Genomic DNA, 23,266 nt, shown 5'->3' on the forward strand with positions numbered 1-23,266 from the left:
CATTCCCCAAGGTCTTCATTTTTTTCAACCGTCCCCACATGAGGCACCTCTCTGGAATTTGCTCCAGAACCAACCATCTAGGCCAGATGAACCAACCTCACCCATCACCATCCAGTATAACCCATTAACTTGTGAACCCATCATTCCTGAACAACCAGAGCCCAACCAAACAGAACCCGAACCCAGAACTTCTGATCACTCTGTCCCCAGAGCATCAGAACGTCTGGCTGCCAGAACCACTGATACAGATTCTTCCACAGCCTTTACTCCTGTATCATTCCCAATCAATGTTGCTGATTCCTCACCTTCCAACAACTCTGAATCCGTTCGTAAATTTATGGAAGTTAGGAAAGAAAAGGTGTCTACCTTAGAAGAATATTACCTCACTTGTCCAAGCCCTAGGAGATATCCTGGCCCTAGACCAGAACGTCTAGTTGACCCAGATGAACCTATCTTGGCCAATCCCTTACATGAGGCAGATCCTTTGGCTCAACAGGCTCAACCTGACCATGTGCAACAAGAGCCAGTTCAACCAGAACCAGAACAATCTGTGTCTAACCACTCCTCGGTTAGGTCACCACATCCTCTGGTTGAAACCTCTGAACCTCACCTTGGAACCTCTGAACCAAATGCTCAAATGTTTAACATTGGTTCTCCTCAAGGTGTCTTTGAGGCAAATAGCAGCAATCACCCAACCTCTCCAGACCAATACCTCTCCATAGTTCCCTACACTCACCTCAGACCCACCTCTCTCTCCGAGTGCATCAATGTGTTTAATCAAGAAGCTTCTTTGATGCTACGCAACGTGCAAGGTCATACTGATCTGAGTGAGAGTCCTGACTCTGTTGCTGAGGAATGGGATAATCTGAGTACTTGGTTAGTTGCTCAGGTCCCTGCTATGATGAGTCTTCTCATTGCTGAAAGGGATTAGAGGATCCAGGCTGCAAAGCAAAGGTTTACAAGAAGAGTGGCTCTTCATGAACAAGAACAAAGACATAAGCTTCTTGCAGCTATTGAAGAGGCCAGAAGAAAGAAAGAACAAGCAGAAGAAGCTGCACGTCTAGCGGCAGCTCAAGCTGAACAAGCCAGATTAGAAGCAGAGCGACTTGAAGCTGAGGCTGAAGCCCTTAGATGCCAAGCACTTGCACCAGTAGTGTTTACTCCTGCTGCTTCTGCTTCCATTCCAACTCATCAAGCTGCTCAGAATGTTCCTTCCAGTTCAACTCAGTCAAGCTCGTCCAGACTCGACATTGTGGAACAACGTCTTGATACTCATGAGTCTATGCTGATAGACATAAAGCAAATGATGATGGAACTTCTGCGTCGCTCTGATAAACCCTAGTCTTAGGATCTCTTCGTTTTTCTCTTAACTTAGCTTTATTTTAAACTTTTTTTTAAGTTCCTTTAGTTATTTTGCCTTGTTCGTTATTGTTCCATGCATATATATTATATATATATTTGTCACTCTGTGTTTGCAAATTTTTTTATTCATAATCATTATGTGGTTACATCATACATTCCTTTTCTTACTTCCTAACGTCTAGAATGGAGGATCCTTCCTCATTCTTCTGCACTCTTGCCGCTGCTTTGACCTCTCCTTCTCCAGACGATCCAGTGAATACTGGATGTTGTTGAGATTGACGATCTGCTCATTCCTCTCCAGAATCTCTTATGTTGTCTTGAGCTTCCTCTCTATGCCTTCCTTTTCTTCCAGCAGCTTCAATTCAAGCTGGCTGAGTTCGTGAACTTCCTCCACGAAGGCAAGGAATTCTTCTAAGTCACTCTTCAACTCTGGACGCAGGTCCTCTTCTAGTAGTGTCCTTGTCAGCTCTGATATGGTTCTTGTACCCTCTGGATGCCTTATATTACGGAACAAGTCCTCCTCAAAGGCCTTCCTTCTGAGCTCTTCTAGTGCAACCATGTATGAAGCCATTTCTGTTTATGAATTTGATCAAGTTGTGAAGCTTTCCCCATTCTCCATCGCTTTATATAGGCTTCACTTTCTCTCTGAAAGTTAATGCCCCTACAGTTTCTCGAGGTTAAGTTCTTGGTAACTGATCTTGTCTTTACTCCCTTGGCCGGTGGTAACTGTTCTTCTTGTGCATTAACTCTTCTATTTATTTCGCCTAACTCTGATTCATGCATCGTTTTAATTTTCTTCAAACTTAGACCTTCTCTAAGGGGGAGTACCTTGTACTTCAAGCTAAGTTTTTCACACCCCCAGCTTTTTGCTTATGACAAAAAGGGGGAGTACAACCCAGTTTTTGATATGTACAATGTGTTAGTGTGATTTATTTTTCTTTTGGAGAATTTAAGAGTTCCACCTTTATGACCATAGATATGTCATTGGGCAAATACAAGGAATACATTTCACTTCTTCTGAAGTGATTCTAGTTTGACTCTGATACCCAAGACTCTGATACCTTGTCCGTTGACTCTGATTACTTATGCGCTCTGATTATTCCATTTCATCTATGCCATAAGTTTCTAACTCTGAACTCTTATATTATTTAGCTCAGAATCTACACTTTTCTAACGTTTTCATCAAGTATTAGATTCAGGGGGAGCTAAGCTCAGAATCAAGTAGTGACTTGAATTCAGAATGGGCAAGATAAACTATTCACATCAGGATAAGTCTCCTTCTATATCCCTAAACTCTGAGTGAATTCAGTTTATTGTTTAAGAATTGTTCATCAAAAATCTTAGTTTTGTCATCATCAAAAAGGGGGAGATTGTAAGATCAAGTTTTGATCTAGTAGTACAACTCTATGTTTTGATGATTACAAGTTAACCTTTTGATATGAACAATTGTGGTACTCTAACGTGTTTTTCTGAATGTGCTATTTACAGGCTCTGACCTTTATTCAATCTCACACAAATCAGAAGCACTGTGTTTAAGGAGTGCCCCAAGCATCGCTTTCGCATTCACCATGTTCAGTATGAACAGTGGAAAAGCTTCAGAAGTTCTGAAGCTATACAAACTCTGATGTGGACTCAGTCACTAGAAGTTCTGAAGATCCAGAAGTTCTGACAACCAAGCAACACTGAAGGTTCAGATGTTCTGATGGTGTATAAGACTCTGAAGATCCAGAAGCTTAATAGTGGAAACTCTGATGTCCAGAAGCAAGAAACTCTGAAGACCATGTACTTCCCTCTGAGTTCAGAATCAGAAGATACAATGGTCAGAGGTTCTGTGCATTCCCTCTGACTCTGATCAACCGGCTTCACAAGTTCCAACATGAAGCATTCCCCTGATCAGAAGTCTCCTAGGTTTAAAGGTCAAGTCACTATCCAAGTACAAAAGCAATTGTACCTTCCTGACGACCTACCTAACAGTCTCAGACACAGCAGAAGCTGGAATTTCCAGAACTGCCCTCCAACGGTAGCATTTCCATGCAGCGTTCAAACCCTAATCCTTGGAGTATAAATAGTGACTGAAGATTGAAAGAAGCGGTTAGAAGCATTCACATACGCGCAAGAAATATTCAAATCCTTCTAAGCTTTCTTTAATCCTGAATTTCATTGTGTTTACTATAAGCTTTTTAGAAGCACCCTCTTTGTAAACAAGAACTTCATATACAGTTGTATAGTTTTCCTTTAGAAGATCAAGGTTGATCGGATCCTAGAGAAGACTAAGAGAGTGAATCTTAGTGTGAGCTAAGTCAGTGTATTGTTAGTCACTTGTAGGTTTCAAGTGCAGTTGTAACACATACCTGATTAGTGGATTGCCTTCATTCTAAGAAGGAAGAAATCACCTTAACGGGTGGACTGGAGTAGCTTGAGTGATTTATCAAGTGAACCAGGATAAAATCCTTGTGTGCTTTTCTATCTCTCATCTTTAGCACTTAGTTCTCGAAAAGATTTGAGATTTGATAAAATCTTTAAGGTGGAAGCTTTATCTTGAAAACGTTATTCAAACCCCCCCTTTCTACCGTTTTTCATACCTTCAACAGTTGCCTAGGAGGTTTCACCCAGCTGTCCTAGTGAAAATAAAAGAAGAAATCGAAAGACTCTTGAGATGTAAGTTCATCAGGACAACCAGATATGTCGACTGGCTTGCCAATGTAGTTCAGTAATTAAGAAGAATGGCAAGATGAGAGTTTGCATTGACTTTTGAGATCTGAATGCCTCCACACCCAAGGATGAGTATCACATGCCAATTGTAGAAATGATGGTCGATTCAGCAGCGGGTCATGAGTACTTGAGTCTGTTAGATGGCTATTCTGGTTACAACCAAATTTTCATTGCCAAAGAAGACGTGTCGAAGACGGCTTTTCGATGTCCTGGTGCCCTGGGGACATATGAGTGGGTAGTCATGCCATTCGGATTAAAAAACGCTGGCGCGACCTACCAAAGGGTAATGAATACCATTTTCCATGATTTCAATGAAACTTTTATGCAGGTTTATATCGACGACATAGTGGTAAAGTCTCCATCAAGGGATGACCACCTGCTGCACCTAAGGAAATCATTCGAAAGAATGAGGAAACATGGTTTGAAAGTGAACCCTCTCAAATGTGCTTTTGGTGTGATTACAGGAGATTTTTTGGGCTTTGTGGTGCACAAAAAGGGCATCGAGATCAATAAGAACAAAGCCAAGGCGATCCTCGACACAAGTCCCCCAAACAGCAAGAAGAAGTTACAGTCGTTGTTGGGGAAGATCAACTTTCTTAGAAGATTCATCGCCAACCTCAGCGAGAAGACCAAGCCTTTTTCACCGCTTCTTCGACTTAAGAAGGAAGAAACGTTCCGGTGGGAAGCAGAGCACCATAAAGCTTTCGACGAGCTCAAGGAATACTTGTCAAGTCCGCCAGTAATGATTCCACCCATAAGAGGAAAGCCAATGAGGTTGTATATTTCAGCGACAGATGAGACCATTGGAAGTATGTTAGCTCAAGAGGATGAGAATGACATCGAAAGAGCCATATTTTATTTATGTCGTATTTTGAATGATGCAGAAACTCGATATACTTTGGTCGAGAAACTGTGCTTATGTCTATATTTCTCTTGTACTAAGCTGAAATATTATATAAAGCCAATTGATGTAATGGTTTTTTCTCATTTTGACATAATAAAGCACATGTTATCCAAACCTATTTTGCATAGTCGAATTGGTAAATGGGCTTTGCCCTAACCGAATATTCACTTACATATGTCCCGTTGAAAGCGATCAAGGGGCAAGCAGTAGCAGACTTCCTGGCAGACCACACGCTGTCTAAAGAAGTTATAACCTACGTAGGAATTCAGCCTTGGAAGCTATTTTTCGACGGCTCAAGCCATAGAAAGGGATCAGGGATTGGAATGCTTATCGTGTCTCCACAAGGCATCCCTACTAAGTTCATGTTTCGAATTCGAGAAAATTTCTCTAATAATGAATCTGAATATGAGGCCTTAATCTCAGGCCTCGAAATCTTATTGGCTTTAGGAGCTAAGAACGTCATTATAAAAGGCGATTCTGAGCTGGTGATAAAACAACTCACCAAGGAGTACAAATGCGTTAGTGAAGACTTGGCGAGGTATTACGTAAAAGACACATGCTTATTAGCCAATTTCGACCAAGCAGAAATCGGCCACGTATCTAGGATAGACAATCAAGAGGTCAATGAGTTGGCGCAAATCGCTTCCGGGTACATGGTAGATAAAGATAGGTTGAAGGCATTGATTAAAGTCAAGGGAAAATTAAATCCACTGGATCTCGACATCCTGGTTATTAACAATCTGACACCCAATGATTGGAGAAAGCCAATTGTCGATTATTTGCAAAATCCTGTGGGAACTACTGACAGGAAGGTCAAGTACAGGGCTTTAAGTTATACAATCATGGGCAACGAATTGTTCAAGAAAAATGTCGATGAGACTTTGCTAAAGTGTTTAAGTGAGGATGATGCCTTCGTGGCAATCTTGGTTGTGCATGATGGCCTATGTTGCGCTCATCAAGCCAGAGCCAAAATGAAGTGGATCCTATTTCGACAAGGCATGTACTGGCCTACTATCACAAAAGATTGCATCAAATATGCAAAAGGATGCCAGGATTGTCAGAAGCACGCAGGGATCCAGCATGTACCAGCCAGCGAGTTGCATTCCATCATCAAGCCATGGCCATTTAGAGGTTGGGCTTTAGATTTAATTGGTGAAATCAACCCATCTTCATCAAGGAAACACAAATACATAATCGTGGCTATAGACTATTTTACTAAGTGGGTAGAGGCCATTCCATTACAAAATGTTACTCAAGAGACAGTGATCGATTTTATACAAAATCACAATGTATACCGTTTTGGCTTGCCTGAATCACTCACAACAGATCCAAGCACAATGTTTGTAGGTCGAAAAGTAGCAGCGTTCACAGAGTCTTGGGGCATAAAACTCCTAACCTCGACTCCTTACTATGCCCAAGCCAATGGCCAAGTAGAAGCTGCCAACAAAACGTTAATCAGCTTGATCAAAAAGCATGTGGGTCGAAAACCCAAAAGCTGGCATGAGACTCTAGGTCAGATTCTATGGGCTTATCAAAATTTACCCAGGGAGGCCACGGGGGCAACACCTTTTCGACTAGCATATGGTCAAGAGGCAGTGTTGCCAGCGGAAGTCTATTTGCAATCTTGTAGAATCCAAAGGCAAGAGGAAATCCCTAGTGAAGATTGTAAGATCAAGTTTTGATCTAGTAGTACAACTCTATGTTTTGATGATTACAAGTTAACCTTTTGATATGAACAATTGTGGTACTCTAACGTGTTTTTCTGAGTGTGCTATTTGCAGGTTCTGACCTCAACTCAATCTCACACAAATCAGAAGCACTGTGTATAAAGAGTGACCCAAGCAACGCTTTCGCATTCACCATGTTCAGTATGAACAGTGGAAAAGCTTCAGAAGTTCTGAAGCTATACAAACTCTGATGTGGACTCAGTCGCTAGAAGCTCTGAAGATCCAGAAGTTCTGATAACCAAGAAACACTGAAGGTTCAGATGTTCTGATGGTGTAGAAGACTCTGAAGATCCAGAAGCTGAATAGTGGAAACTCTGAAGTCCAGAAGCAAGAAACTCTGAAGGCCATGTTCTTCCCTCTGAGTTCAGAATCAGAAGATACAATGGTCAGAGGATCTGTGCTTTCCCTCTGACTCTGATCAACCGGCTTCACAAGTTCCAATACGAAGCATTCCTCTGATCAGAAGTCTCCTAGGTTTAAAGGTCGCGTCGCTATCCAAGTACAAAAGCAACTGTACCTTCCTGACGACCTACCTAACGTTCTCAACCACAGCAGAAGCTGGATTTTCCAGAACTGCCCTCCAACGGTAGCATTTCCCATGCATCGCTCAACCCTAATCCTTGGAGTATATAAAGAGGCTGAAGACTGAAAGAAACGGTTAGAAGAAAGAAGCATTCACATACGCAAGACATATTCGAAAATATTCTAAGTTTTCTTTCATCTGAAATTCATTGAGTTTACTATTAGCTTTTTAGAAGCAAATCTCTTGTAAACGATTCTTTGATAAACAGTTTGTTTAGTTCCTTTAGGAGATCAAGGTTGATCGGATCCTAGAGAAGACTAAGAGAGTGAATCTTAGTGTGAGCTAAGTCAGTGTAATTGTTAGTCACTTGTAGGTTTCAAGTGCAGTTGTAACTCTTACCTGATTAGTGGATTGCCTTCATTCTAAGAAGGAAGAAATCACCTTAACGGGTGGACTGGAGTAGCTTGAGTGATTTATCAAGTGAACCAGGATAAAATCCTTGTGTGCTTTTCTATCTCTTATCTTTTGCACTTAAGTTCTCGAAAGATTTGTCAAAATCTTTAAGGTGGAAGTTCTATACTGAAAACGTTATTCAAACCCCCCCTTTCTACCGTTTTTCATACCTTCAATTGGTATCAGAGCGCAAGTTCTGATTACCACACCTAACAGTGTTCAGTGATCCGGGCCGGTGTGAAAAACAATGGCTGCCACCACCAGTGAAACTCAAAGAGATGGTTACAATGCAAAGCCTCCTATGTTCGACGGTCAAAGGTTCGAATATTGGAAAGATAGACTGGAAAGTTTCTTTCTGGGTTTCGATGCAGATCTCTGGGATATTATTGTGGATGGCTACGAGCGTCCAGTTGATGCAGATGGCAAGAAGATCCCAAGGTCAGAGATGACTGCAGATCAAAAGAAGCTGTACTCACAACATCACAAAGCAAGAGCAATTCTTCTAAGTGCTATTTCCTATGAAGAGTACCAGAAGATTACAGATCGTGAGTTTGCAAAAGGCATTTTCGAATCTCTGAAGATGTCTCATGAAGGAAACAAGAAAGTCAAAGAATCAAAGGCATTGTCTTTGATCCAAAAGTATGAATCCTTCATCATGGAGCCAAATGAGTCCATTGAAGAAATGTTCTCCAGATTTCAGTTGCTTGTAGCTGGCATACGACCTCTCAACAAGAGCTACACAACAAAAGATCATGTCATAAGGGTCATTAGGTGTCTTCCTGAAAGTTGGATGCCTTTGGTGACTTCAATAGAGCTCACGAGAGACGTTGAGAATATGAGTTTAGAAGAACTCATCAGCATTTTGAAATGCCATGAGCTGAAGCGCTCAGAGATGCAAGATCTGAGGAAAAAGTCCATAGCCTTGAAATCCAAATCTGAAAAGGCTAAGGTTGAGAAGTCAAAGGCTCTTCAAGCTGAAGAAGAGGAATCTGAAGAAGCATCAGAAGATTCTGATGAAGATGAGCTGACTCTGATCTCCAAGAGACTCAACCGCATCTGGAAGCACAGGCAGAGCAAGTTCAAAGGCTCTGGAAAGGCAAAAGGAAAGTATGAGTCCTCAGGCCAGAAGAAGTCTTCAATCAAGGAAGTCACATGTTTTGAGTGCAAAGAATCTGGGCACTACAAAAGTGATTGTCCAAAGTTGAAGAAAGACAAGAAGCCAAAGAAGCACTTCAAGACGAAGAAGAGTCTGATGGTGAAGTCCAAGGACTCATGGCAATTGTCAAAGACAAGGAAGCAGAGTCAAAGGAAGCTGTTGACTCTGACTCAGAATCAGAAGGAGATCCTAACTCAGACGATGAAAACGAGGTATTCGCTTCTTTCTCTACCTCTGAACTGAAACATGCATTGTCTGATATTATGGATAAGTATAACTCCTTATTGTCTAAGCATAAGAAGCTGAAAAAGAACTTATCTGCTGTTTCCAAGACTCCTTCTGAACATGAGAAAATTATTTCTGATCTGAAAAATGATAATCATGCTTTGATCAATTCTAACTCTGTGCTTAAGAACCAGATTGCTAAGTTAGAAGAAATTGTTGCCTGTGATGCCTCTGATTGTAGAAATGAATCTAAGTATGAAAAGTCTTTTCAAAGATTCCTAGCTAAAAGCGTGGATAGAAGCTTAATGGCCTCAATGATCTATGGCGTAAGCAGAAATGGAATGCATGGCATTGGCTATTCTAAACCAATTAGAAATGAGCCCTCTGTGTCTAAAGCTAAATCCTTGTATGAATGCTTTGTTCCCTCTGGTACCATATTGCCTGATCCTTTACCTGCTAAAGTTGCTAAACACCCTCTTAAAAAGGGATCTTTCTCTATGACTAAATATCATGCAAATATTCCTTTAAAATATCATGTTGAGACACCCAAGGTGATCAGAACCTCTGGGGTAACTAACAAGAGAGGACCCAGAAAGTGGGTACCTAAGGACAAGATTATCTATGTTGCAGATATCCTTGATAGCTCCACTGAAACACCAATCATGGTATCTGGACAGTGGATGCTCGCGTCACATGACGGGAGAAAGGCGTATGTTCCGAGAGCTGAAACTTAAGCCTGGAGGCGAAGTTGGCTTTGGAGGAAATGAAAAGGGTAAAATTGTTGGTACTGGTACTATTTGTGTAGATAGTAGTCCATGCATTGATAATGTGTTATTGGTAGACGGCTTAACACATAACTTATTGTCTATAAGTCAATTAGCTGACAAGGGTTATAATGTTATATTCAATCAAAAGTCCTGCCGGGCTGTAAGTCAGATCGATGGCTCTGTTCTGTTTAACAGCAAGAGGAAGAACAACATTTATAAGATCAGATTATCTGAGTTAGAGGCTCAGAATGTGAAGTGCCTTCTGTCTGTTAATGAAGAGCAGTGGGTATGGCATAGACGGTTAGGGCATGCCAGTATGAGAAAGATTTCTCAGCTGAGCAAGCTAAACCTTGTCAGGGGCTTACCCAATCTGAAGTTCGCTTCAGACGCTCTTTGTGAAGCATGTCAGAAAGGCAAATTCACAAAAGTCCCTTTCAAGGCAAAGAATGTTGTCTCAACCTCAAGGCCGTTGGAACTTCTGCATATCGACCTTTTTGGACCAGTGAAAACTGAGTCTATAGGTGGCAAGAGATATGGGATGGTTATCGTTGATGACTATAGCCGTTGGACATGGGTAAAGTTTCTAACCCGCAAGGATGAGTCTCATGCTGTGTTCTCTACCTTTATTGCTCAAGTGCAAAACGAGAAGGCTTGTAGGATTGTGCGTGTCAGAAGTGACCATGGTGGAGAGTTTGAGAATGATAAGTTTGAGAGTCTGTTTGATTCCTGTGGAATTGCTCATGATTTCTCTTGTCCCAGAACTCCTCAACAAAATGGTGTTGTTGAGAGGAAGAACAGAACTCTTCAGGAGATGGCTAGAACCATGCTCCAAGAAACTGGCATGGCTAAGCACTTTTGGGCAGAGGCAGTAAATACAGCATGTTACATTCAGAACAGAATCTCTGTGAGACCAATTCTGAATAAGACTCCTTATGAATTGTGGAAGAACATAAAACCCAACATTTCTTATTTTCATCCTTTTGGCTGTGTTTGTTATGTTCTCAATACGAAGGATAGATTGCATAAATTTGATGCTAAGTCTTCTAAGTGTCTATTACTCGGTTACTCTGAGAGATCTAAAGGTTTTAGATTTTATAATACTGATGCTAAGACTATTGAAGAATCTATTCATGTTAGATTTGACGATAAGCTTGACTCTAACCAGTCAAAGCTAGTTGAAAAGTTTGCAGATTTAAGCATTAATGTTTCTGACAAAGGCAAAGCTCCAGAGGAAGATGAGCCAGAGGAAGATGAACCAGAGGAAGAAGCTGGTCCCTCTAACTCACAAACTCTGAAGAAGAGGAGAATCACTGCAGCTCACCCTAAGGAATTGATTTTGGGCAACAAAGACGAACCAGTCAGAACCAGATCTGCCTTCAGACCTTCTGAAGAGACCTTGCTCAGTCTGAAAGGATTGGTGTCCTTAATTGAACCCAAGTCCATAGATGAAGCTCTTCAGGACAAGGATTGGATTCTGGCCATGGAAGAAGAACTGAATCAATTTTCCAAGAACGATGTTTGGAGCTTAGTGAAGAAGCCTGAGAATGTCCATGTTATTGGAACGAAATGGGTATTCAGAAACAAGCTGAATGAGAAAGGAGATGTAGTCAGAAATAAGGCAAGGCTAGTTGCTCAAGGCTACAGCCAGCAGGAAGGAATAGACTACACTGAAACATTTGCTCCAGTAGCAAGACTGGAGGCAATCAGACTGTTGATCTCTTTCTCAGTAAATCACAACATAGTCCTACATCAGATGGACGTAAAGAGTGCCTTCCTAAATGGTTATATCTCAGAGGAAGTCTATGTTCATCAACCCCCAGGTTTTGAAGATGAGAAGAAACCAGACCATGTGTTCAAATTGAAGAAATCACTCTACGGTCTGAAGCAAGCTCCCAGAGCATGGTATGAGAGACTTAGCTCATTCCTTCTGGAGAATGAGTTTGTAAGGGGTAAAGTAGATACAACTCTTTTTTGCAAGACTTATAAAGATGATATCTTAATTGTGCAAATCTATGTTGATGATATTATATTTGGTTCTGCTAATCAATCTCTATGCAAAGAATTTTCTGAGATGATGCAGGCTGAATTTGAGATGAGTATGATGGGAGAATTAAAGTACTTTCTGGGAATACAAGTTGATCAAACACCAGAAGGAACATATATCCATCAGAGCAAGTACACTAAAGAACTTCTGAAGAAGTTCAATATGCTGGAATCTACAGTGGCCAAGACTCCAATGCATCCTACATGCATTCTGGAGAAAGAAGATAAAAGTGGTAAAGTATGTCAGAAGCTCTATCGTGGCATGATAGGTTCACTTCTATACTTAACTGCATCTAGGCCAGACATATTATTTAGTGTTCACTTATGTGCTCGTTTCCAATCAGATCCAAGGGAAACTCACTTAACTGCTGTTAAGAGGATCCTAAGGTATCTGAAAGGCACCACTAACCTTGGCTTGATGTATAAGAAAACATCAGAGTATAAGCTTTCAGGTTATTGTGATGCTGATTATGCTGGAGATAGAACAGAGAGAAAAAGTACTTCTGGAAATTGTCAATTTCTGGGAAGCAATCTAGTCTCATGGGCAAGCAAGAGGCAATCAACCATTGCACTATCAACTGCAGAAGCAGAATATATCTCAGCAGCAATATGCAGCACTCAGATGCTCTGGATGAAACATCAGCTGGAGGATTATCAGATCCTTGAGAGCAATATCCCAATCTATTGTGATAACACTGCTGCAATCTCATTGAGTAAGAATCCTATCTTGAATTCAAGGGCAAAGCACATTGAGGTAAAGTATCACTTTATTAGAGATTATGTACAGAAGGGCGTACTTCTTCTGAAGTTTGTTGATACTGACCATCAATGGGCAGATATCTTTACAAAGCCCTTAGCAGAGGATAGATTTAATTTTATTCTGAAAAATCTAAACATGGACTTTTGTCCAGAGTGAAGATGGATCAGAACCTCTGACTATGATACTTCTTGATCAGAAGATGTCTAGTCCAGAAGGTAACTCAATCAGAGTGTGTGTGCCCACTGGTACTGACTCTGAAGCTGAGACAACAACGCGTGTGTCAGTTTTTCTGATGCATAGTTCCTTGTGCCCGTGTGACAGTCTGTTATGATTGCGTGTAGATGTGCTTCTCTCCTGTGTGTGATTGTGTATTTTACTGTTACTATCTATCTTTAATTTTCAACCGTTGATCTTAAAGTGCTTTTTGAATCAACAACGGTTATTTGATAAAACCCACTATACACACACGTTCTCTTTCACTTCCGGTTTTTGCTCTCGCTCTCTCTGCTTTTCAAAACCGCTCTTCTCGATTTCTCTCTCGATCTCTCTTCATCTTCCAACCTTCATCTTCTACCTCAAACCTTCAACCTCTTCAAAAATGGTGAGACAAACCAGAAGATCTACTGCAGATGCACCTTAGTTCCCTCACATGGTAGTTGGTCTGGCAACGGGTCAAAGGGGCCCTGAGAATCCAACTCAAGATCAAGTTCAAACTCAAGAACAGAGTGTTCCTATTGCAGAACGGGGCTGTGCCGTTCACTGTGTATATCCTCCTGAGGAACTCCAAGTCCTGGCAGAATGGAGATTCAACCTCGACAACTTGGCTACAAATGGGTATGATCTTCGTCCTGAAGTCCAAGCTCAAGGTTGGGGAAATTACTTCAACAGACTTCGAGGACCGATATATGATAAATTGGTCAAGGAATTCTGGAAGCACGCCGACTGCGATGATACTCAGGTGGTATCTCATATTCTTGGCAGAAAGATCATCATCACGGAGAAGTCCTTCGTGAACTTGCTGGGTGCAGATACTGCTTATGGGTATCGTTTCCAACTGACGGAATCGAAGCTGAAACCCAGCACCAAGGACAAAATCAACCAGGCCCTGTACACCACCTTCAAACCGGGCAAGACGAGTTACAAGGTGATGGATCTTCATCCCAAACTCAGGATCTGGCACAAGATCCTGCTCCACTGCATAAACCAGAGACCGAAGGGCAGTTCTCCAGACTACATCAACTTCAACCAGAAGGTGATGTTGTTCTTCATCCAAGATCAGAAGAAGATCTGCCTTCCCTACTTCCTGTTCTCCTACTTGAAGGAATGCATCCGGAAGTCTCGCACCACCGCCTCCATCAAGTCTGCAATCAAATATATCCCTTTTGGGAGGCTGCTCTCAGACTTCCTCATTGAAAGCAACCTGGTGCAAGATCTGGTTAATGCTGGATGTGTAGAGGATCTGAGCACAATTGTCAGTGATGTCTTCACTGCAAACTCTCTGAAGAAGATGGGTTTGGTCCAGAAGAAGATTGCTCCTGCTCATGAAGACACATCTTCTGAGATCAGAGGTAGAAGGATGCCTCTGAATGACTACCCTCTGTGGACTCAGGCAGACAATCCTGACGCCATCAGATGCTATGTTGAAGACCTCAGGGCTCAAGGATTCGAAATTGACCTTGATGATTTCGTCAGCAGACTACCGCCAGCTCCAGAGTTTCCTTCTCCTCCCAAGAAGAAAGCTCAGAGGAAGATGCTACTGGACGAATCTTCTGAGGAATCCGATGTCCCTCTGGTCAAGAAGACAAAGAGAAAGCCTGATGATGGTGATGATAGTGACAATGAGGATGGTCCTCCAAAGAAGAAGACGAAGAAGGTCAGAATCGTGGTGAAACCTACTCGGGTGGAACCAGCTGCTGAAGTGGTCAGAAGGACTGAACCTCCTGCCAGAGTGACTCGATCATCAGCACATTCAAGTAAGCATGCACTTGCTTCTGATGATGATTTGAATTTATTTGATGCACTCCCTATTTCTGTCTTGCTCCAACACTCCTCAAATCCCCTCACTCCTATTCCTGAATCCCAACCAGCCGCACAAACCACCACTCCACCACATTCCCCAAGATCTTCCTTCTTTCAACCTTCCCCTACTGAAGCACCTCTCTGGAATTTGCTTCAGAATCAACCCTCTAGGTCAGAAGAACCAACCTCTCTCCTCACCATTCCGTACGACCCATTATCTTCTGAACCAATCATCCATGAACAACCAGAGCCAAACCAAACAGAACCACAACCCAGAACGTCTGATCACTCTGTTCCCAGAGCATCAGAACGTCCTGCTGCCAGAACCACGGATACAGACTCTTCCACAGCCTTTACACCTGTATCCTTCCCAACCAATGTTGCTGATTCTTCTCCCTCCAATAACTCTGAATCCATTAGAAAATTCATGGAGGTTAGAAAAGAAAAGGTGTCTACCTTAGAGGAATATTACCTAACTTGTCCAAGCCCTAGGAGATATCCTGGCCCTAGACCTGAACGTCTAGTAGACCCAGATGAACCTATCTTGGCTAATCCTTTACAAGAGGCAGACCCTTTGGCTCAACAAGCTCACCCTGTCCCTGACCAACAAGAGCCTATTCAACCAGAACCTGAACCCGAACATTCAGTGTCTAACCAATCCTCAGTTAGATCACCCCATCCTCTGGTTGAAACTTCAGACCCTCACCTTGGAACCTCTGAACCCAATGCTCAACTGATTAACATTGGTTCTCCACAAGGTGCCTCTGAAGCTCATAGCAGCAATCACCCAGCCTCTCCTGAAACCAACCTCTCCATAATTCCCTATACTCACCTCCAACCCACATCTCTCTCTGAGTGCATCAATATTTTCTATCATGAAGCCTCTTTGAGGCTCCGCAATGTGCACGGTCAGACTGACCTCAGTGAGAATGCTGAATGTGTGGCTGATGAGTGGAACAATCTGGGCACTTGGCTAGTGGCTCAAGTTCCAATTATGATGCAGCTCCTGCATGCAGAGGGAAGTCAGAGCATTGAGGCTGCAAAGCAAAGGTTTGCTCGAAGGGTGGCTCTTCATGAACAAGAACAGAGAAATAAGCTTCTTGAAGCCATTGAAGAAGCCAAGAGAAAGAAGGCTCAAGCAGAAGAAGCTGCACGTCTAGCAGCAGCTCAAGCTGAACAAGCCAGACTTGAGGCAGAGCGACTTGAAGCTGAGGCTGAAGCTCTTAGATGCCAAGCACTTGCACCAGTTGTGTTTACTCCTGCTGCTTCTGCTTCCATTCCAGATCCTCAAGCTGCTCAGAATGTTCCTTCCAGTTCTACTCAGACAAGCTCATCCAGACTCGACATCATGGAACAGCGTCTTGACATTCATGAATCCATGCTGATTGAGATGAAGCAAATGATGATGGAACTTCTGCGACGATCTGACAAACCTTAGTTCTAGGATCTCTTCTTTTTCTTTCTTTTTATCTAACGTTGTTTTATTTAAACTCTGTTTCTTTTTATTTACTTATTCTATTTTATTCGTTTGTGATTCTATATGCATATCTATATATATATTTGTGTCACATATGTTTGCAAAAATCTTTTTTATTCATCAAATTTTCTATGTTTACATCATATTTATTTACATCATAAAATCTAGAATGGAGGATCCCTCCTCATTCTTCTGCACTCCTGGCGCTGCTCTGACCTATCTTTCTCCAGACGCTCCAGTACATGCTGGATGTTGCTGAGCCTGTCCTTTAGCTCATCCCTCTCCAGAATCTCTTCTACAGTATTGAGCTCCTCTTCCAAACTTTCTTTTTCTTCCAGCAGCTTGAGTTCAAGCCGGCTGAGTTCTTGCACCTCCTCCACGAAGGCAAGAAATTCCTTCAGGTCTCTCTCCAACTCTGGACGCAGGTCTTCTTCCAGCAGTGTCCGTGTCAGCTCCGCGATGGTAGTTGCACCCTCTGGATGCCTGATGTTCAGGAACAAGTCCTCTTCAAAGGCCTTCTTCCTCAGCTCTTCTAGTGCTATGATGTATGATGCCATTTTTTTTCTTTACTGAAAATTGTTCGAGGTGTGAAGCTTACCTCTCTCTCCAATGCTTTATATAGGCTTCACTTTATCTCTGAAAGTTAATGCTCCTACAGTTTCTGGAGGTTAAGTTCTTGGTAACTGACCCTTCTCTTTACTCACTTGACCGGTGGTAAACGTTCTTCTCTTGCATTAACTCCTCTATTTATTTCGCCTAACTCTGATTCTGGCATCGTTTTCATTTTTCTTTAAACTTAGACCTTCTCTAAGGGGGAGTACCTTGTACTTCAAGCTAAGTTTTTCACACCCCAAGCTTTTTGCTTATGACAAAAAGGGGGAGTAAACCCAGTTTTTGATGTGTAAGATGTGTTAGTGTGATTTATTTTTCTTTTGGAGATGTTAAGAGTTCCACCTTCATGACCATAGATGTGTCACTGGGCAAATACAAGGAATACATTTCACTTCTTCTGAAGTGATTATAAGTTGACTCTGATACCCAAGACTCTGATACCTTGTCCATGACTCTGATTACTTATGCGCTCTGTTTACTCGATTTTCATCTATGTCATAAGTTTTTCACTCTGAACTCTTATATTATTTAGCTCACAATCTAGACTTTACTAACGTTTTCATCAAGTATTAGATTCAGGGGGAGCTAAGTTCAGAATCAAGCAGTGACTTGAATTCAGAATGAGCAAGATAAACTATTCACATCAGGATAAGTCTTATTCTATATCTCTAAACTCTGAGTGAATTCAGTTTAATGTTTAAGAATTGTTCATCAAAAATTTTAGTTTTGTCATCATCAAAAAGGGGGAGATTGTAAGATCAAGTTTTGATCTAGTAGTACAACTCTATGTTTTGATGATTACAAGTTAACCTTTTGATATGAACAATTGTGGTACTCTAACGTGTTTTTCTGAGTGTGCTATTTGCAGGTTCTGACCTCAACTCAATCTCACACAAATCAGAAGCACTGTGTATAAAGAGTGACCCAAGCAACGCTTTCGCATTCACCATGTTCAGTATGAACAGTGGAAAAGCTTCAGAAGTTCTGAAGCTATACAAACTCTGATGTGGACTCAGTCGCTAGAAGCTCTGAAGATCCAGAAGTTCTGATAACCAAGAAACACTGAAGGTTCAGATGTTCTGATGGTGTAGAAGACTCTGAAGATCCAGAAGCTGAATAGTGGAAACTCTGAAGTCCAGAAGCAAGAAACTCTGAAGGCCATGTTCTTCCCTCTGAGTTCAGAATCAGAAGATACAATGGTCAGAGGATCTGTGCTTTCCCTCTGACTCTGATCAACCGGCTTCACAAGTTCCAATACGAAGCATTCCTCTGATCAGAAGTCTCCTAGGTTTAAAGGTCGCGTCGCTATCCAAGTACAAAAGCAACTGTACCTTCCTGACGACCTACCTAACGTTCTCAGCCACAGCAGAAGCTGGATTTTCCAGAACTGCCCTCCAACGGTAGCATTTCCCATGCATCGCTCAACCCTAATCCTTGGAGTATATAAAGAGGCTGAAGACTGAAAGAAACGGTTAGAAGAAAGAAGCATTCACATACGCAAGACATATTCGAAAATCTTCTAAGTTTTCTTTCATCTGAAATTCATTGAGTTTACTATTAGCTTTTTAGAAGCAAATCTCTTGTAAACGATTCTTTGATAAACAGTTTGTTTAGTTCCTTTAGGAGATCAAGGTTGATCGGATCCTAGAGAAGACTAAGAGAGTGAATCTTAGTGTGAGCTAAGTCAGTGTAATTGTTAGTCACTTGTAGGTTTCAAGTGCAGTTGTAACGCTTACCTGATTAGTGGATTGCCTTCATTCTAAGAAGGAAGAAATCACCTTAACGGGTGGACTGGAGTAGCTTGAGTGATTTATCAAGTGAACCAGGATAAAATCCTTGTGTGCTTTTCTATCTCTTATCTTTTGCACTTAAGTTCTCGAAAGATTTGTCAAAATCTTTAAGGTGGAAGTTCTATACTGAAAACGTTATTCAAACCCCCCCTTTCTACCGTTTTTCATACCTTCAAAGATTATTGGAATATGATGCTCGATGAGTTGGTAAATCTCGACGAAGAAAGACTATTGGCTTTAGACGTTTTAACCAGACAAAAGGATCGCGTCGCAAGAGCGTATGACAAAAAGGTTAGAGTTCGATCTTTTATGGTTGGTGATTACGTGTGGAAAGTTATCTTGCCAGTAGATAAAAAAGATAGAAATTATGGCAAGTGGGCCCCCAGTTGGGATCGTTTAAAGTCGAGAAAGCGCTTTCTAACAATTCTTATTCGATTAAAGAATTAAGTGGTCAATGTCGACGCGTGACAGTAAATGGTAAGTACTTGAAAACGTATAGGCCAATGTTGCACGAGATTAAGATCGAATAAACAAAAAATGAAACGAAGAACGAGTATTGCCAAATCGAAATGTTTTATTAATTACATAAGATATTACAAGCATGGAAAAAGGAAAATCTAAAAAGGAGGGTTTGCCCTATAGGCATCATATCTAACCCTCAGAGGCTCTATGCGCCCCACTACCTCTTCCATCTGACCTTCAAGACGAGATTTCTCCTGTCAAGAATTCAACTCATCAAGAGCAGCGGCACAGATCTTCCCAGTCAAGTCCTTGGTCTCTTCAGGGTCTGCTTGGCCTAAGGCAGCTTGGAGTTGGTAAAACTCCTCCATCTTCTCACTAATTTGGTGTTCTTCAAAGAACACCATCACAGAAAGTTGGTTGTATTCTTCGTACAGGGGTATAGCCTCGTTTAGCAGCCCCAAGAAGTCCAGAAGTGGAATTCTCACGCGAGCAATAATCCCCCTCTGCAGTAATTGGTGGATGAGCATTATTAACTCTTCAACTTTCGAGTGAGATTAGTACATGGCTTGAAAAATGTCCTTTTCAAAAGCCAAGGACCGGATTTGGTTAAGGAGAGCACGACTGGCCATGGCTACAAGAATAGAGTTTGCAGAGGAAGAAACAGGCTTTGGAGGAGTTACTGATTAAAGAAGAGTAAAAAACGGAATCATTTATAACAATTGTAACAAAGTGCAGAATAAATGCATGGTGAGCAGTTATCAGATTTTGCCCTATGGCCAAGAGCCACGTAAGACACCACTGCAAGGATAGGAAGTTGTTCCATCGTTAACAAGAACGTGGCAACAGAATATCATAAATTATCCTATTTCTAAGGAGTCGGCAACGACTTAGGAGACGAACGGTTAGAGTGCTTTGGACGGTGCCAATTCAAACATTGGTGAGATTAAGAGGTAGTGTAAAAAAGCACAACATAAATTATTTGGCAATACAGGATGATTCGAAAATAAAAACATGTATGGAATCACTTGGCAACGCATGTCGAATTCCACAAAATTCCAAATGTAAGGCCATTGTCGAAACAAGCATTCAAAGTCAGCATTACAGAAATTGGCGACAAAGGCCATTCAAAGTCAAAGTTATTACAAACTAGGAAAATAAAAAGAAAGAAGGATGAAAATCCTAAATCTTCGACTTGAAGGCATCAAGTTGGCCACTGGCAGCAGCAATTCTAACCTCCAAACTCTGTTTGGCAAGAGTGTCGACTTCAACTTCCTTAGAAAGCTTGGATGTCGACAACATCACCTTTTTACAATCATCAGCAAGAGCAGTCAAGCGGGTATTCACAGAAGGGCCTTCTTCAACTAAGGTTGCTTGCTCCTTCTCTAACTTAGCCATCTCCCTTCGAAGCTCATCAAGTCGAGTATCAATGCGCAACAAATCAGCTGTTATCAAGGTCTTCCTTGCAGTCAGCTTCAAAATTTCATCTTTCATAGCCAAGATCCGACTCATGCCAGAAGCAACATGTGCCTCCTTAGTCTTGATAATTTGACCCACGCTCTTAGCCTGATCAAAGGCAGCCAGGAGGTCAACCAAGAAAGCTTGAAACTCGACAAGGGCAACAGCCTGAGTTTGATCAAGACGCTGGCCAATGAGGAAAGTGAGCTGCTCCTTGACATCATGGCTAGCCTGAGGATCGGCCTGAATTCGACCCAGGAAACCTTCAGCAAAGATTAGATTTTTAAGCTTGGCCAGGCTCTCTTCAATCTGATCAGCGCTAGCCATCCCAGTGGACGAAGCAGTTTTAGCAATTTCGACTTGGCGTGGCGGAGAATCAAGGTCTAAAGTACCATCGAGAAAACCTTGGATAGCAGTAACAAGGTCTTGAGCAAAAAGAGCATCGAGCTTTTCACTAGAAGCATGAGATAAAGCTGTTGTCCTTGAGGAAGCCGAGCCTCCTTTGGCCTGTGGAGAAAGCATAGCAACTCCAGAATCTTGTTGAGCCTTGGGAGAAGGGCAGGCGTGCGTCGAAGTTTGGGCCTCAGCACCAGCAGCAACAGGAGACTTGGGAGGGGGCATTACACCAACCACTCAATCAGGCTGAGTGACTGGGGGCACTTCATCTCCATCACGCTGAACTTCGACATGAGGCACACTTTGTTCGCGAACAGGTGAGGCAGTGCCTGGAGCATCCTGTAGAGGAAAATTAAAAAAGTTATCTCGACATTCTTTGGTATAATAAGGTTCACAACCAGGATGTTGCCAAGCGATTGGCTTTGAATTGAAATAAAACGTCAACTTGTCCCACACAGGGTCTAGTTCGCTAGAGTCTAAACTCGAACTCGAGGATTCCAAACTGCTCAAGGGACTCGACATAACAACTGGTGGAGGTTTAGGAGGTAACAAATTGGCTCGGGGCACAGCCATTTTAGACATGCCAACCCTCTGAAGAAGGAAAGTGAAAGTCCTTGAGGAGGCATAGATAAAAAAAAACATTAAAATAGACTATGAACAACGAATGGTTACCTTGCTAGCAGACCTCTTGAGAGGACTGGAATCAGCTGAACTCTTGGAGGGCTGGGAAGATCGACTACCAGACTTGCGACCAGATTTTGTTATGGATGTCTTCTTCAAAGTTTTCTCGACCGGCGTCTTCTCGCCATGTTTGCGTTTGGACTGGATAGAATCAGAAACAGGAAGGTCTTCATGAGGCGGGGGACTGGAAGCAGAATGTTCTTGAATCTCGACCTAGGTGAAGAGAAAAGTTTAAGTAAAAATTCAGTAATCAAGACATGCACAAAGGTCATCGATATGAGAAATTCAAACCTTGTCAACGGCCAGGCCATCACCCCCTTCAACCGCCTCAGGATGGCTAGCAGATTTAGCTGGAGAAGGTTTGCTCACAGCTGAGCCACCGGCCCCCTTGGCCCTTTTCTGACTCGCAGAAGTAGCGGAAGTGGCTTCCCTCTTTCGACTCTAAAACAAGGTAAAAGATTAGTACAGCAAACGTGCCCAGAAAGGAAAGAAGATTTCAGCTAAAAAGGTACCTTGGTCACAGCAAGCTTTTCAGCCAGACCAACCCCAACATCATCATCGTCATCATCAATCTCGATGGCAGCTTGCGGAACTTGAGGCACTTGGGGAGAAACCTGGGGAGGTGGTCGAGGAATGGCCTCAGCTGTAACATTAGGAAGAAAAGTTAAAAGACAAATGGCATAATAAAGGCCAAGTCGAAATGTTTACCTTGACCAATACGCGTGTTTAGCGATATGTGGTTGAAGATTTCGACCGGCACGTGTAAAGGAAAATTCCACATGTAGAATTTGGTCCAAGTCACTCGCTTCCGGGGAGGCATTGCCTCATTATATATGTTCTTGATACTGATGTGATCAACCCACTTAGGGAGAACCAGTGGGAAGGCCAGAGCATACTTATAGGTAGGAAAATATGGGAATTTAAAGCCAGTTTTTCGAATAACCACGGAAAGACCATCTTCCTCAGGAGGAATGATCAGTCGAGATTTTTTGGCTTTAGATTCCCACTTCTGCCTGAGAACCTGGGCTGCTTTAGCAACAGTTTCTCGAAGGCGAGGACCTGGAAAATATACTACACCGAAGAATTTATGAAAAGCGTTGATTTCGGCCAGGTGCATACCTCTGGTTTTCTTGGGAGCCGGGTCCTGCACAGGAAAAGCATTTGTCATGCATTGAAGGCTATCCACAAGCGGCACTGAAATTTCAGTCCAATATGCAGACCACCATGTTTTGAATGATTTGGTGACAAAGTACTTCCTAAAATCCGCTTCAAAGTGAGAAGCGTCGTAAGGCGGAGTCAACGTCTCAAGTCGATGGGCATCAATCCTCGTATTGGAAACTACAGGAGGAGTCTTCTTAGCTGGGAGAAAAGATTCGAAAACAGCATTTAACCAGAGTTGGAGCAACCATAAAGGGCCAGCTGCGTTCAAATAGGCAACTTTAGGATTTCGAATGTCTGCCACAGCTTCATTGATCATTTGGTAGAGGTTGCCAAGAACAAGCCTGGCCATAGCGATCTTTCGACCCTCATGAAGCAGGTTGGCCAAGGGAAGGAGTTTGATAGGAATTCTCAAAGACTTGGTGCAGAAGACATAAGCAGAAAGCCAATACAGAAGAAAAGCAACATGTTCAGTGTCAGACACCTCACCTTCTTCGACATAATGGTCTTTGATAAATCGACTAGAAGACATATTCTCCGTCGAGATCGCAATTGGCGCAGTTGGGACAGCAGTAGAGTGATAA

At 42.2% G+C, this 23,266-nt stretch overlaps 1 protein-coding gene across 1 annotated transcript; it reads left to right on the forward strand.

The window, feature by feature from the left end:
• Positions 1 to 4,153: 4,153 nt before the first annotated feature.
• LOC130744532 (uncharacterized) lies at positions 4,154 to 6,660 on the forward strand. Its single transcript, XM_057596707.1, has 4 exons — positions 4,154 to 4,309; positions 4,403 to 4,883; positions 5,402 to 5,516; positions 5,787 to 6,660. The coding sequence occupies exons 1-4, from the start codon at positions 4,154 to 4,156 to the stop codon at positions 6,658 to 6,660; spliced, it is 1,626 nt and encodes a 541-aa protein (XP_057452690.1).
• The last annotated feature ends 16,606 nt before the right edge of the window (positions 6,661 to 23,266 follow it).

Source organism: Lotus japonicus, chromosome 3 (assembly GCF_012489685.1).
Source record: "Lotus japonicus ecotype B-129 chromosome 3, LjGifu_v1.2".
In the NCBI taxonomy this organism is placed as follows: domain Eukaryota; kingdom Viridiplantae; phylum Streptophyta; class Magnoliopsida; order Fabales; family Fabaceae; genus Lotus; species Lotus japonicus.